At 40.0% G+C, this 16,616-nt stretch overlaps 1 protein-coding gene across 1 annotated transcript; it reads right to left on the reverse strand.

The window, feature by feature from the left end:
* Positions 1-3,319: 3,319 nt before the first annotated feature.
* b4galt5 (UDP-Gal:betaGlcNAc beta 1,4- galactosyltransferase, polypeptide 5) lies at positions 3,320-13,102 on the reverse strand. The gene is made up of 8 exons (XM_037684083.1): positions 12,991-13,102; positions 12,713-12,826; positions 12,211-12,338; positions 5,427-5,543; positions 5,081-5,268; positions 4,859-4,981; positions 4,336-4,437; positions 3,320-3,736 (listed from the first exon to the last, which is right to left on the reverse strand). The coding sequence occupies exons 1-8, from the start codon at positions 13,091-13,093 to the stop codon at positions 3,589-3,591; spliced, it is 1,023 nt and encodes a 340-aa protein (XP_037540011.1). The 5' UTR covers positions 13,094-13,102; the 3' UTR covers positions 3,320-3,588.
* Positions 13,103-16,616: the final 3,514 nt, after the last annotated feature.

The following is a 16,616-nucleotide window of genomic DNA, read 5'->3' on the forward strand; positions in this document are numbered from 1 at the left end:
GATTTAAGACCTTAATAGAATTTCTAAAACACTACACACAACAACAATATTTACAATAATCAGTATCTTGATATGCACTTTTTTTTTTCTCAATTTAAATATTTTCGCTTATAAAAAAAACAAACAAAATAAAAACAAATGGAAAATAAAAATGCAATAAATTAAAAAGCTTTTATTTTTAAGGCTGCCAGTCTTGTCAGATGCCCCAAAAAAGAATGGTCCCTTCATTTAAACTGGCACAGAATGAACCAGGACAGGTTGGATTTTGATATGATGAAGCCTCTTTTGCCATTTTTTATTTTATTTTTTTATTTTTAATTTTTAATATTATCTTTTAAGAGAGCAGCAGTCTTGGTCTGGTTTCGGACCGTGTATACGTGCTCTTTTCACCGACTCAAACCAAACGATCTACCGTTTTAAACAAAACCAAGAATGTGCAGACAAATTTAACCCACACCCCCGTTTGTAATGTAGTGGCCGAAACTGTTCAGTAGTCACAAAAAGACGTTCTTAAAGCTGCTCACTGTGTACTGTAGAAAATAATACAGAATGATCCAACAATGAGACCATCAGAAGGGCCTCTTTACATTGAGGAGTTTCTCACAGTTTCAATACTCTTACCAAAACTGTTTGGCTTTTGCTTTATGTCCAACTAGCTTTTAATTTAAAGCAAAGAAAATAATTTGTTTTATTTAAAGATAATATACAGTGTATCATGTAAATGTAAGGAACTAGAAAGAAAGCCTGCCAGTTGTTAACAACCATGTTCTCATCAGTGATGGTAAACAAAACGCAAAGAAATAATGCAGATGGAGGATGGTTAGACCTCGGAATAAGGTTTAGCCATTTCACTCAAACACACATGGAAAAGAAAACTGAACACAAACGCTGCTACTGTCCCATGACTTCCACTGGGCACCTCCTATGTTGACTAGCAAGGTTAGCACATGCTTGGCTAGTGGGAATGAACTTTAGCTATATACAGTATACATATACATACATGGATACGCTTGACCTGGAAACTATCTCACTCTGTCCAAGAGATGTGGAAACAGAGCCATCATGGCATCTGAAGGATGCTTCGCCTGTTTGTAGTGTGTATCGTGTTTTGTCAAAGGGAGTTGAGCACCATTGATTATCAGTTAGTATAACGGAGGTGATCAGTGAAAGACAGTGGCCATTAGCATTTTCTCACTCTGAGTCTTGCTCTTCCTGTGGTTGTCACACAAAATGGCCTCCCCCAACATGTCTGCTCAGATTATTAACACCAGGCTACAGTACAGGTGTCAGCCCATTTCATTACCATTTCTGCCACTTGTGAAGAGGGAAATCCGTGTCTGAACGAAATGGGACTGTCACCGTTTACGCAGAACAGAAAAACCTTACGATCGCGCACAAACACACACACACACAGCTAAGTTTCAGTGCATCAAACACAGTCTGTCATATGTCACTTCCTGTCATCACGTCAATCGCAAGAAACAAATAAAAAAAACTGTGAACAGTTAAGGAAATTAAATCTGTCAAATAAATAGAGCGAGGTCCAGCCTCTTATTTCATTGTTGAAACACAACAGTTTGTCATTCACTCACATGTCTACCAAAAAAAAAAAAAAAAAAAAAGATACATCTGAAGAAATGCATACAAGGCGATTTGTGTGAAAAGAAGTAGCTGCATGACCAGAGGACAGACAGTGAGGAGAACATGTTGGTATGATTTTTTTTTTTTTTTAAGGAACTACGTTTTAAGTACTGGGCTGTTCCACCCAATATTCAACACTGTTAAACACATACAGTATTAGAGAGGAGCTGCTGTGTATACCAGAGGGTTGTCAGTCTGTGTCAAAGCACAGTGTAAGGCTGCATGCCTCAATCGTTAAAAAAATAAAAATCTACCCAAATCAACTTGTCTAAATCTAATTCAAACAAAAAAAATCTAAAGCCAAAGCTTCAACGCTAACCTCATCAGTGGTTACGACTCAGATTTGTGATGAGTGCTCATATCTGGGATTTTTTTTTTCTTTGCAAGCAAACGTCAGTTTAAAAAAAAACAAAAAAGGAACAAAGGCAGCCACAAGCTTGATTGTTGAAGAGATATACAACTTTCACAGCAGCCTGGGTGGAGGAGGGCTGGCTAACTGTAGTACAAACACTAGACAACCTGGAAAATAAAGCAAACAGCTTCTGTAAACACCACTGACAGAGCCAGCAATCAAGTATTTTCTACCTTCATTTCTCTTCTGTAAAAAAAATAAAAAATAAATAAATGAAGATGAGTAAACATTAGATTGTGAAATCTAAAAAAAAAAAAAAAAAAAAACTACACCTGCAACTATAGTATTTCTCTTTCCTGGCCTGGATTTACACGCAAAGTGAGGTCTGAAGTCAGTCTTGTCCGAGTTTAGAGACGACGTCTCCTGCAGGTCACCCCGATAAGCTTGCACAGACGACGAGATTCATGCAGGCCATTTGCATAGCTCGCCCTCACTTGCACACAGACAGGTACACGCAGGAACACACAAACACGTTCTTCAAAGGGCGGCACGTTTGCTTAGGCAAAGTTGAGCTGGATGTGAAGTTTGCATACACAGTCACTCTCTCTTTTTAGTCCAATGGGGGGAGGGGGGGAGGGGATGGGTAATGCTAGCACCCATGCTATTGCATCTGTACAATAAGGAAGTCAGGGCTAATTTCTGCTGTCTGATATTACAGCTTATTGCTAACAGGATGAGCAATGCACTCCAACGTACAGCCACTTGCAGGCAGCCAGAACATTCAATGCGACTATGCAAACGCAAACATCACAGTCTTCAAATGGACAAAATATGGATGAAGAGATGACTAAAGACTTACGCTGAACTTAGAATAAACTATTTCACATACAATATATCATCTTTTCTTACTATATTCACTTGTGGATTTGGCATACCTTATACAGAACCAGCTGCATGGGTCCACTCGCTTGAAGTTGCTGTGTGGCGGTCTAATGGTATGTTTCCATGCAAATGTTTTCACAGGTTCTACTGCATTTATGAAATAAGCAGAAAATTAAAAAATAAGCAAAAACTAACTAAATAAATCCAAATCCCAGGATCATGTCAGCATGTTTGGGTCATACTCTTGTATGAGTGAATGTGTGGCCTGTGCTCGATTGTGTGTCGTAACCTATTTTAGTAGTCAAGCACAATAGTGCAGGGCGGAGCTAATCACTGCAAGAATATTCAACAAAATTAAATTAAAATAAAAACACTTGAGGAATGGATGCTGAAGGCCAAAATGGTGCAAAAGGCATGTGGAGACTGAAGTGTAGACAAGCCCAGATGAGAAGAGTGATGAACTGTGGCACGAATAAGTGCAGCATTTATCCCTATTTTCTTACGATTTATCAAACATAATAATTTGAGTCTCCATTTTCTTTTCTTCTTTTTTTCTCTTTGCATACAAACAAAAACAAAGCAAAAACAAACAAACAAACAAAAAAAAAGGTCTCAACTTAAAAGTCCTAAAGCAGTGCTGCAACTGGTGAGATATGGCTGATGTCCCAGAGGACTTTGATTCCCAGGTGTTTTGCAGTCCAGCTCTGTCTTCGTCAGTAGTCAGCTACGGGTGCGAGCTTTCTGCTCAGGCTGACTGTGATGTTGGTGTAGATTGGACTTCTGGAAACCAGCGGGGAGTAGTTTAAGTTATTAAGACCGTCCACTTTCTGTCTCTCCTTTGAATGACGTAGAAGAGTATACCTGAAGGTACAAAGATGCAGACGAATACATTGGAAGAGGAAAGAGAAAGCACTTGAAAACTGCCAAAATAAATAGCACTCGAGCACCGGTGAACACTGAGGCATGATGTGGAGGAACAGGTTTCATCAGAATTTGGCTGCTGCTGTGAGAAATACAGTTGTGGTTTAAAGAGCTGAAGTTAAATGGCAAAGTTTCCCACTATTAGAAATATTTTTTTTATACATTCATACATACTACAATGACTCATCCAATCTCACAAAATATGCTTTAGGTGAATTCAGTCACAAACAGCGTTCATCTTTAACTGATACACTTTTTAAAAGTTTGCATCAACAAAAACCAAAGGAACATCAAATCCTTTAGATGTTTTTTTTTTTAATGACTTAAGAATCCAACCCTGAAACACTCAAGCACATGATCACATGCAAAGTATTTAAAAGAGCTGAATTTCCTCAGAATCACCACTCTAGCTTTTCATGTGACTGGCTTACATCACATGAGCCAAAGCCTTATTGCAGTTATCAGCTCCCTCCATCCACCAAACACTCGTGGGTTGTGTTTTGTGTGCGTGAGTGAGTTGTGCGCACACGAACACTAACCTTCCTAGGAACTGGGCTTCCCCGCGGTGGTGATGGGGAATTGACATGTAGCGTCCTTGGTCTCCTTGCGGCCTACTTACAGTATAATTGGCAAACTGCACCCTGTACAAACATATTTAAGGCTCATTAATCCGTAACGTACACAATCAGGCAGAAAAGAAAACGTCGTAATGACTCTCGCTGGGACATTTCCATATAAAACTGTGCTATCGTACTGCAACTCTTCAATACAGCGGTCCAGTCACAATAAATGTGTGCATGAGGCATAAGCAAATGCAAAAATAATTCAGTAAAAGTTGGCAGAGTGTACGGACAACCTTGTATGTGTGCAGCTGCCTGTGACGTGTATAAGCGTGTATGTTATAGTGATGCAAGACAAATGCAGGATAACAAACAGTTAACACAATAGCCTGCTACATGCCAACTTATCATGCAATCATCTAAAGCCAACAAGGAAGGTGGCCATGTGCTGCAGCTCCTTCAGACAAGCCAGTGTCGGTTTGTGTTTAGAAGTTCCTCTCACCTGTTCCAGAGGTCATCGTCCTCACCTCCCCAGCCCCAGAACGCATTAGGGAAGCCATTAATCTTCTTGAACTGTTTCACTGTCAGGCCACTGACACCACCAAAGAACTCGTTATAAGGAAGCCTTGCAGAAACAGTTACAAACATCAAAGGTCACTTTGAGAGAAAATAAAAAAAAAGAACAGTTCCTGTAAAGTTTGGTAAAGATGGAATATTCACTCACATGTAGGAATACTTGTCTAGTTTGACTGCAAAATGTCGAGGCATGTCTGTACAGCCGTAGTAGTTCCTGTCATTCTCCATGAGGTGGTCCACATCATGGAAGATCAGACAGTCCCAGTCCAAGTCTTTCATTGCCTCTTTAAAGCCCACGTTAAACAGCATGGCTCGGTTAAATGGTTCTGTACCTCCCTAATAAAAGAGAAAACAAAACCAAACTTCTCATTTTGTGATCTTTGTATGTTGTTCCAGTCATTTATCCAGTTTCGGCCCATTTTCAGGTGGGAAAGTTATCTTATTCCGTTTGTTTGAATGTAAACAGGTGATGTCATGTATGTGTGCAGACATACCTGCTCTATGACATAAAAGGCAAACTGGAGTCTCTGCTTCTGCAGCACAGGCACCAGGTGTCTCAAGAGTATGGGCAAGTGTTCATGTCGGTTCCTGAACGGAACAAGAATTGCCACCTGGGGACACAAAACAGAAAAAAATACAAGGATGAAACAAAATGTGGTCATAGAGGAAAAAACAAACAAACTTGTACACAGACAGAGTCATGGAGAAGTTTGATGCACACTGTGGAGGAAGTGTACAATTTGCTCAAAACAGATAATTCTGAGAGCTAATCTCTTAGCAGGAGGTAAATGGGATAGTGGGTAAAGAGAGCACTAAAACCTACAAGTTACTAGAAAACTTGCAGCAAGCAAAGGACAAGTTTACTTATGGTTTATTTGTGGTTCCTAGAGTTTTTAAAAGTGAAATGGGAGGCAGAGCTTTTAGATTTCAGGCTCCTCTCTTCTGGAACCAACTTTCAGTGTTGGTCTGTTTCCATTTAAAAGTTTCCTTTTTGATAAATCCTACAGTTCGGGTAAACTTGGGTTTCCTTATTTAGACTGCTGGAGGACTTACAGTGCATCTGGAAAGAATTCACAGTGCTTCACTTTTTCCACATTTTGTTATGTTACAGCCTTATTCAAAATTGTATTAAACTAATCTCTTTCATCAACATTCTACACACAATATCCCATTATGACTATGTGAAAAAATATTTTTTGAGATTTTTGCTAATTTATTAAAAATAGAAAACAACAACAAAAAAAATCAAATTTACATGAGTATTCACAGCCTTTGCTTAATATTTGTTGATCCAGCTTTGGCAGCAATTACAGCCTCAAGTCTTTTTGAATATGATGCAACATCTTAGCACACCTATCTTTGGACAGTTTTTTCCCATTCTTCCTTGCAGTACTACTCGAGCTCCATCAGGTTGGATGGGAGATGTCTGTGCAGCCATTTTCAGATATCTCCAGAGATGTTCAATCAGATTAAAGTCTGGACTCTGACTCGGCCACTCCAGGACCATCACAGAGTGGTCCTGAAGCCACTCTTTTGAGATCTTGGTCAAGTGATTTGGGTCATTGTCCTGCTGGAAAATGAACCGTCGCTCCAGTCGGAGGCCAAGAGCGCTCTGGAGCAGGTTTTCCTGAGTCTGGTTCTGGCTAGAGGGTTATTTTTGTTAAAAGTCATTCCTTTATACTAGGGGTCACCAACATGGTGTCCGTGGGCACCTGGTCGCCCGCAGGGACCTCTTGATTCGCCTGCGGGGCATGCTCTAAAAATAGCACTCATTATCAAGCACGTAAAAATCATCATTAATTATATTTTTAAATTTAAGAAATGACATTTGCAAGGATGTATATTTGAAATGAAAATGATTAATACAAATTTAAAAAAGAAATAGTTTTATGTATACAGTTCAGCAATCTTGTCTGGGGTCAAAGTTCAGAATCATGTATAGACCACTCCCATTTCTTCACCGGCGCAACTACAAGCTAGTTTTACCTCCCAAATGGCAGAAAAACATAAGAAAACACATTTGCACAGTGACTGGGAGGAGAAGGTCTTTAAAAGTGCTGAAAGACAAGTGTGTCTGTGTCTCATTAGTGAGCTGTGGCGACAGCAAAACAAGGTGGAGCAACAATTCATCAGCTAACATGCTAGCTTCAATGCTAACTAGCCCCCTGGTGGCTCACAACAGTCAGAAGAATGTCAGAGTTAAAGGCAACTTTGAGCAGGCAGATGTTTTTCATGAGGCATTTTCAGGTATGGAGCTCTTAAAAGAAGCAATGATGAAATATGTGACAAATAATTTATTTAAAAAGAGCAAAAGATGCGATGATTAGTTAAAATTATTTTATGTGTTCAGCACTTTGTTGCAGCTGTGGTTGTTTAAAAGGGCTTTATAAATAAAGTATTATTATTATTATTATTAATAAAAATGTTGCAGATCTGAGGATCAATACTAATGTCACGATTCATTTAAAAATGTCAGTTGGTTTATTACATTACATTACTGATATTTTGTATCTGCAAGAGTTAGTTATTCTGAAATGTTACAAACACAACAGTTAGTGCAAACAGGGCTTGATTGGAAGATTTTATTCTTAATAGGTTCTTAAAAAATGCTACAGATTTGTTAATAGTAAAAGGCATATTTTTGAATGAATGTTCCAAATGTGTTCATTCCTACAAAACAGTTAATAAAACTATAAAATACACTCAAAAAAGGTTGAATCATGTCATCTGGACTTCGTTTTTTTTGTTAAAAAGAAACGTTTCGCCCCTCATCCAAGAGGCTTCGTCGGTCTGAGGCCTAGCCATCTGGTATTACCCAGAAGCCACCCTGACTCTTGTGTTCCAAGCCTGCCTCAGATACCCCTGAAGTCTGGCCTTTTCTTTTTAACAAAAAAAACGAAGTCCAGATGACATGATTCAACCTTTTTTGTTGTTATATACCTGGATGACTGAGAAAACAAACTTTGTGTTTTTGAAACCATTAGTGAAAAGGCCAGACTTCAGGGGTATCTGAGGCAGGCTTGGAACACAAGAGTCAGGGTGGCTTCTGGGTAATACCAGATGGCTAGGCCTCAGACCGACGAAGCCTCTTGGATGAGGGGCGAAACGTTTCTTTTTAACAAAAAAAACGAAGTCCAGATGACATGATTCAACCTTTTTTGTTGTTATATACTTGGATGACTGAGAAAACAAACTTTGTGTTTATAAAATACACTGAATTTCAAATGTTACAGATTGAGATCAACATAAAATAAATAGTGTTTTATGTTTATATCAGTTAATAAGTCATACATCATGCCCTTTTGTTTAGGACTGGAGCCAATCTTAGGTGCTTTTGGGTGAAGGCAGGGGACAGCCAGGACAGGTCTTCAGTCCATCACAGAGACATATGCCCCTTTTGCATGATATGACCCTAAGAAGCCCCAATTCTGGGCAGCCCGCCACAGAAAGAACCCTTTTGCACCAGTATTTTTAGCTGATTTGAGGCTGGTTCAGGACCTCTTTTCGTCCCTGCTTCTCTGGTGGGACCGAGCGAGCTCAGTCGAGCTGAGTCCGGACCGAAACGTGAATGCAGGACTCTGATTGGTCAGGGGGAGGAGTCACTGGATCTCAGAAACTTTTCACTGATCCGCCATTTGCAATTTCTCTGGATGCGGAGCAGCGGCTGGATCTATTTTTAAGATTTTAAAAACAATAATGACAACGCCGTGTTTAATTCTGAAGTCCAGGCGATTTTTGTGTTTGGTGACCGACGACAAAATTCGAGCGAGCAGTGTCACCGCGGAGGATCATACGAGCTGCTGAAGCCCGCGAGGCCGGACCCCGAGCCCCGGCAGGCGGGAGGACCGAGATGGAGGGACGGAGGGTGGAAACTTTTTAAAAAAAAACATTTTATGTATAAAAAAAAAAATGAGTTAACAAATAAGTTAACAGAAACATTCGTATATAAAAATAATAATTTAATATTATTTATCTGAGGAGCAGACTGCTTTGAGTAACTCGAAGCAGAACTCTCATTAGCAGGACTTGGATTCTGGACACGCCTCCAGAATCGGTCCTAAAGTGCAGGTGCAAATCCAGGCTGAGCTGAGCCAGGCTGAGTAGGGTGTGCAGGGCTGAGCAGAGTTGGGGCTGATTAGGGGCAGTGCAAAAGGGGCAATAGACTACCATAGCGAGTAGAGTAGAGCCGTGCTGTACCAGTACTACAGGTACTAATGGAAAAGGGGCTAAAGAGACGAACAACCATCCACAGTCCCTGTCACAAGCTAGGAACAATTTACAGTCAGAAGAGCCCAAAAAGGATTCAAACTGTGGACTAAAGTTCTCGAATGAGTGTTCTAATCACTAATTATTAATAATAAAATTGATCATTTTTACCAAGCTAAATCCTTACTGATAATCATTGTGTGGAGTCTTTAATAATACAGATCAGATGTGATCAGGCAGTCATGTTTTCACGTGTGTAAATGTATTATTATTAATACTATAATTAAAGGTGAGCTGTGCAAATTTGTTTGGATCGAACAAGCAGCCCTTTGTGTCTCTTGGCCCCACTGAAGTAGCTCAGTCTCAAAAAGGTTGGTGACCCCTGCTCTATACGGTGATCCCTCACCTATCTCGGGGGTTATGTTCCAGAGACCCTGTGGCAGGTGAAAATAGGCAAAGTAGCGGCGTTATATTTATTTTATTATTCAGTGTTTCTGAGTAGGGATACAGCGATCCACTTTTTTACACTTCCGATCCGATCCAGATACCTAAATCTGAATATTGGCTGATACCGATCCATTCCGATATCCTTCTCATCGTTGATTTAATGAGGCTGTAATAATCTCTCAAGTACAATTTGTACAAATATATGCATGCATGTCCAAAAGTCAACTTGAGGTAAGTTGTATTAATGTTGGATAAGTTTTAAAGTTAGACTTAAATTCTGCTAACACAAAACATGTTTTTTTTTTTTATTCCTAGCTTTAAAGTGGATATTAAAGTGATTAATTTAAGTGATTGTTTAAAGTTATCTTTTTTTTTTTTAAATAAGGGGCAGGTATAAGAATTTTTTTTTCTTCTTTCTGCACTCTTTTCATTCAATGTTTTCTTTTTGATTATTATATTTTTTTTATTTTGTTTCTTTTAAATGAATGAATAAATTAATAAAATAAAATGTTAAATGGCTTCAAACATCTGCTAAGTTCATGGCATAAACCAACAGACATGTTCCTGTTTTTAGTATTTTATTTCACTTTATAATGTAGCTGTTTTTGTTTTGTTTTTTCTTTAATATATATAATTTTCAAATCATGTTTTTTATGATTGTCTACTGTTGTACTGATAAATATCTCCTGCAGGGTAAACTATATCTTGGCTGCAAGTATCAAGCTGACAAATCCTTCGTTTTCTACAACTGATAGTGGTTGGTCATTAATTAAGATGAAGTTTAGCAACTTCTCTGTAAACATTTGAGCGCCGTTGCTTCAGCGATGTCTTCTTCTTGTTTAATCCGAAGCAGGCAGCCTGATTTTGGTCAGCCACGCTCAGTCTGTCCCTCCTCAGAGACGGGCAGATTCAGCGGGGCAGATTGGACGCGGCTGGCCGGGGTTGAGTTGCCCGTTTTGGGTTGAGCTGCCCGTTTTGGGTTGAGCCAAGAGTAGCACCCCGCTGAAGCCACGGAGCTCGAATGTCCAACGTAAAACTAACTTTACCGTGGTTTAATGTGGCGCTATGGCTCTGCAGCCATTGCACGTTGTTGTCTTGTTTTGTGGTGTTTCTAGTGTAAAATACTTCCACACAGCGGACATGTTTAGATGAAAAGTTGGCTAGCTGTTAGCCACAGTGCTGCTAACTCAGCCCTCACGTTGTAGCTGGCTGCAAACTATGAACTGGATTTCCTGAATGTGAGGCGGGTCTTATTACTCTGGGTTCATGAGACACGCCGCCGTTCAGGAAATCCATTCCATAGTTTGAAGCCAACGTGCAGCGCAACCACAAACATGCATCATGGATCGGAAAAATCCGATACGTAAATTATGCTGGTATCGGAGGCCGACACAGTTACTGGATCGGATCGGCCCCATCCCTATTTCCGAGATAACTTGCCATGGCGGGGCGCTCGTCTTGTCCGTGATTTTTGTTGATGGGGGCACCCCCACCACTCGAAAACTGTCGGTACAAACAGCGCACGGCTCAGATGTGAGTCTGTCTCTGCCCCCGCCAAAAAAACCCCCAAAAAAACTGTTGGTTCAGACAGCGTGCGGCTGAGATGTCTCCGTCTCTCTCATCTCACACACCCTGCTCTAAAACTGTCGGTGCAAACAGCGTGCGGCTGTCTCTGTGCCCCCACCCCCCCACCCCACCCCTAAACTGTTTAAACAGCGCGCTGCGCAGCTTAGGACGTATCTCTGTGTCTCTCCCCCCGCCCCCCAACAACAAAAATCACGGACGAGATGAGCGCCCCGCCACGGTAAGTTATCTAGGGGAAAGACTGGATTCTCTTGTACAATTGGAATAAAATGACTAAATGAATTTAGGATTTAGATTTGTTTTTCTGTATATGGCCTTAGATGACTTTTGTTGTGAATTGCCACAATAAAAATAAAATGAACTGAATTTATTCAATCTATAGTAATTTTTACAATAAGCTCAGATATGCATCAGTGAGAAAACCGTTAAGGTGCTTAATGTTTGAGATGTGTTTTTTTTTTTTCCATTCACTGAACTGTAACAATGCGTGGATTTAACAAATCAAAAGCCAGCTGTAGTAGAGGAGAGCGGGTTAAAAAAATATTCAGCTATGCAGCATTTAGGGGCAAGAAAAGGGTGAAATTGCTTTGCTGACTTCTTGGTCATTGCAAGTACTAGTACACTCTTTTGTGTGGCAAAAAAGAGCAGCCACATCATTCCACATTGCAGAATAAATAGGGAAGGCTATTAAAAAGCACCCTTTGCAGACTATTTTCAAAATTTACCATCGTGACGCAATAAGGATGCCTGGGTTTCTTGTGCATTTTAAGAGTTGCATCAGAGAAAATAAACATAAGAAAACAGGACTACTTGTCAGTATAATTCAGCACAAACAAAATGTTCAAACAGCAGCCTTTACAGAAAAGATGAACATCATTTCCCCAAAACTCTCCTGTAAGACACTTTGCTCCAATCTGCCAGAGGCCTTTAGGAACCTTTTGCGCTCTATATGGCACAATCATGCTGTTGTTACCCCACTGGCCAGGCTGTTCATGCTTGTCAACCCGCTCTGCTTTTAACAGCGTCACACACAGAACTTACCTTCCAGCGAGGTAAGCAGTCTTTGGGCTTCCAGAAGCCTCCTGGGGCCATGCTGGGCTCTCGCTCCAGCGAGGACCTTTCGATGTCCTCCAGAGATATTTCACTCATATTCACCTCCAACCTGCCCTCTGAGTGTGGGAGAAAAAGACAAAGGGTGAAAAAAGAAGAGGAGAAAAAAAAAGGAAAGAAGAAAAACAAGTCAAAGATTTTATAAGGGGAGAAAAGGTCATGGCATTGAGAAAGGAGGAGAGTCATGTGAGTAGGAGGAAAACAGTCAAGTCAGGAATGATAGAAACAAAGGTCCATGTAAGGCGACAGAAAATATCAAAGTGTGTAACAGCTGAGTAACCTGGAGAATTTACTTGTGCTGTTACAACAGATTTAAAACTGAATTAAGCTCGTTTGTTATTAACCATTTTTTAATTGCAACAACAGACATGTTTAGTGAAATTGGAATACTTTCTCACTTCAAAAAAAACAAAAAAACAAAAAAAAAACTTACTCATTGAGGGCAGCTTCTCAGGGCAAACTTGTGAAGGAAGGTATGTGAACCCCTCAGGAAGGTATGTAGTGGGAGGAGCATCACTCTCACTGAAGTTGAAATCATAGGGATAATCTGCAAAGATAAATGAACTTGTATCAATGTGACATCAGCGGGAGTTTTGATTTATTTCCCTTTCACTGTGCAGAATTGAGCAGAACGATGTATCATTTTAGTACAGATATCCCTTCTATGAATTCCCAACGTATTTGTATATGCATGCTCATTCATATTTTTACCTGTGCCATTGATGCTGTAGGCCCCTCTCACCACCTGCTCCAGAACCTGAGCTCCAATGTTCTTTACGTTCTCTCTGATTTGGATGCCCCTGGCTTGAACCATGAATACATATTCATTCACTGTAAAATGAGGGAAGAACAAAAGCAAAAATGAGATGTTTTGGCTTTAAATGCAGCAAAGAAGCACTTCTTTTTGAAATAAAGAAAGAAAGAAATGTCACTTGCTCAGTTGTACCAACCAATAATAGTGCATAAATTCAAACACTTTTCCTGAACAAAAGACAACCACTTTATGTTTTGTACTTTTAAACCAGACCTTCATCATTTCACTTTCACAACAATGGATGGCTATATTGTTATCTAAGCTAATACCAGTGTTTAAGGAAACGGGAAATGCCTCCTGCGACAAAAAGCAAACACTTCCTCTTAAACTAGCTCTAAACCAATCATGGTGCATGAAAAAATAATACACACCATAAGAAAACTATAATGAAGAAAGAAAAAAAAACTGGAAAGTTATTCCTGATGAAGGCAGAAGAAAGAAGTAAACACAACTGAGTTGATGCATTTGAAGTAATTGATTCGTCAGTGTCTTTTGCACAAGATAATAGCTTTGCTTTGTCTTAAGATACACTACCGTTTCCAGCCATTAGCTACTGTACTGTCAATAATGGACTATTATTTTTGATGTATTTGCTTATAATGGGAAAATTTGAAAGGGCACAAATAGGACGAGTGCATAAAAGAAAACATCAAAGAGGCTGAGTCAAAAGAGGAAGCAGTAAAAGCTTTTTTTAGTGCATTTCCATTTCTTATATCCCAGTTAGAACCAGATATGCTTTACATCATGTCCAGTGCATTTCATCTACCCGACTTCACACTGGACAACCGTTGAGTTTGATTGGAAAACAGCTTTCACTGGTAATGCTTTAACAGCTTTGTGAACGTTCTGCTCAGTATGGGCTGACTTAAATAACACTGGAAGAATGATTAACCTACCAAAGAGAAGCTGTGCAGTGGAAAAATGAAGGGGGCGGTTGTGATGGTCTAAATGAGAGTCAAAAAAAGAACTAAACACCAAGAAGCTGAGGTTTCCATTTCACTAGCACAGTGACCTCCCCAAGTTTCTAATGTTATCAACGTACAAAAACAAAATTCCTGGGATAGTTTGAAGGATCACTGAGGATTATTACTCCAGTTTTCTTTAGTTGGATTCTCCCTCCAACACAATGCTGTCACAATAATGGATGTCTGCCTTTGTGAATCTGGATCCAATCATGCAATCACCGGACACTTAATCAGCATTCAACCTAAACAAATCCAAATTTGGTTCACATTCTTGGAAATAATAAAAGCATCTGAGTGCATGCTGTGTGCAAGTATAATACTGCTGAGCCAGAAATTTGTAGGATGCGATTTGTCATTTGTAATTGCATTACAGTTTCCATCACATTCATCTTATTTTATACTTGCTGCCAGGCTTGCAGGACTAGAGACTATCAGCTCTAAGCAGTAACTGAAATCAATGTTCACATTTCACCTCTGCAGCATGTAAATACTACAAGTGCAGCTGTAGCAAATCAGCTAAAGATGATAATCAAAACGGGGAAACCAAATAGCAGATATGATTATACGATTACTTTCCGCAGAAGACACAAAGATGAAGTAGTAAGAGATGATGACAAAAAAAAGGTGAAACCACAAAGTAGATCTGATTAATTTACTCGAAGATCCAGTTCACCATCACTGGAAATGTGCAAAAAAATAAAAAAAAGCACTCACACACAAACTCACTGATGCCTTCTGAGACACCATATGATGGAAACACGCTAAGAGGCTTCTGGAGTGTGACCCAGGGCAGGCATCGACCTATTCTGACATGGCTCGTTCTTATGCCTGCCAAGCATATGGAGATTCATATACAGCCCCATCAGGACAGATCCGTCCCATAGAGATACTCAACATTTACGTGCAGTACTTTGCTAAAACACTTTACAGTGTGGGGAACAAAACAAAACAGAAAGTCGTTGCAATGGTGGCAGTAAAATGTATTTTTACATCTTGTGCTCACTCTCCAGAAATCGGCTCTTTCAAGTGGCAGAAAGTGTCAGGCACAGAAATGAAGCCATTCTGAGCTTCATCTACTGTATACAAGGCAGCGGGCATGCAATTCGTCTCAGATTAAACATGCTCTCCAGACTCCAGAGTAATGGTTTTTGCTGACGTATTCAAGGCAACAAACTGTGACAAATGCAATGAGACACGAGAGACCTGGACCTTGGAGGAAACTAACATAATAGGCAACAACACAAGGCTGTTCACACTTGACATATCAGTAAAGAAGAGGCATGCTCAAACACACGCACAGATACAGATTGTGTTTCAGTGCATCATTGCCGGGCAGCAACTAGACATATAAATTGTAAAGACCATCCCACTGTAACCCATCAAACATAACGAAAGACCTTGAACAACCTTGTCTTCTAGCTCCCACAGAACACGTTGTCCACATGCCAAGCCCAGCCCACCTCTCCTTCTAGCCTGCTCTCTTTCTCCACATTATTCCCTCTTTCCACTTTTCTGCGTTTCCCTCCATCTCACTCTTCCTTTCTCTGTGCTGCTGTCCTCATTTATTGTGCTTTGAGTCACTTTCTGTCCGACCCATTTGTTCTCATCGTTTAAGTAAATAATCTGAATGATGGATTGTAGGCTCATGGGAACCACTTCAGGCAAGGACCCAACCCAACACCCTGCTTAATAGAAAAAAAAAAAAAAAAAGGCAACAAACAAGCAAAAAAGGAAGACACATGCTATCTTCCTGCTTGTACTCTGCAAGGCAATTAACTCTGCATTGATAGCTCAGCAGTGGGAGGTGATCTGTCCCGTTCTGCTAGCTTCCTGATAAGAGCTGAAAGGCGGTTTTTATTATTATTTTTTCTTCCTCACAGCAGAAATGGATTCTGTAGGCTCACAGAGCATACGTACTCTCCTAGCTTCAAGGGTTTATAGCTGTCACTCCTAGAGAGGGTCAGTTTAATGCCACAGTCTATCAGTGACACCCACAGATCCACATGTTCAGAAGATAATCAGAGAAAGACGGGCTACACGGTTGCACATTCATCACAGCTTAGTGAATGCTGAATGTATAACATGTTAGTGTAATTATTTCAGCTGTCATTTACACCAGCAGAAATGTAACATTATATTGCCTATGCATGACTTATCAGGTCAATTTCAATACCTTATTGGTAAGTAAAGAGGTTATTACTCGAAGCAAATTAACAGCAAATCCCTCACAATTAGCTGCTACACTGGCTGCAGCTTGATCGTATTGATCTGTTAATGATGTGAGGATTGCCATATACAGATAATGTGAGCTGATTTTTCAAGCAGAAAAATTGTGCATTTCATTGAAATGAATATTGGCTCTCAGCTAAGGGGGTCAGGCATGTCATTACCTCTTCTGACCTTTCTGTAAGTGATGCCGGGAAATCCACGAGCTAGAGTGATCAATGCGCCGATGCAGCAGCCTTTTGGTCAATACAAAGCACAAAATAACCAAAGATGTTAGTAATATTATAGTTTTCCTGCTACGTAAAGCATCTCTGACTTGAAATAAATGTTTT

The sequence above is a fragment of the Nematolebias whitei genome, chromosome 11, assembly GCF_014905685.2.
Source record: "Nematolebias whitei isolate Nwh7 chromosome 11, NemWhi1, whole genome shotgun sequence".
Classification (NCBI taxonomy): domain Eukaryota; kingdom Metazoa; phylum Chordata; class Actinopteri; order Cyprinodontiformes; family Rivulidae; genus Nematolebias; species Nematolebias whitei.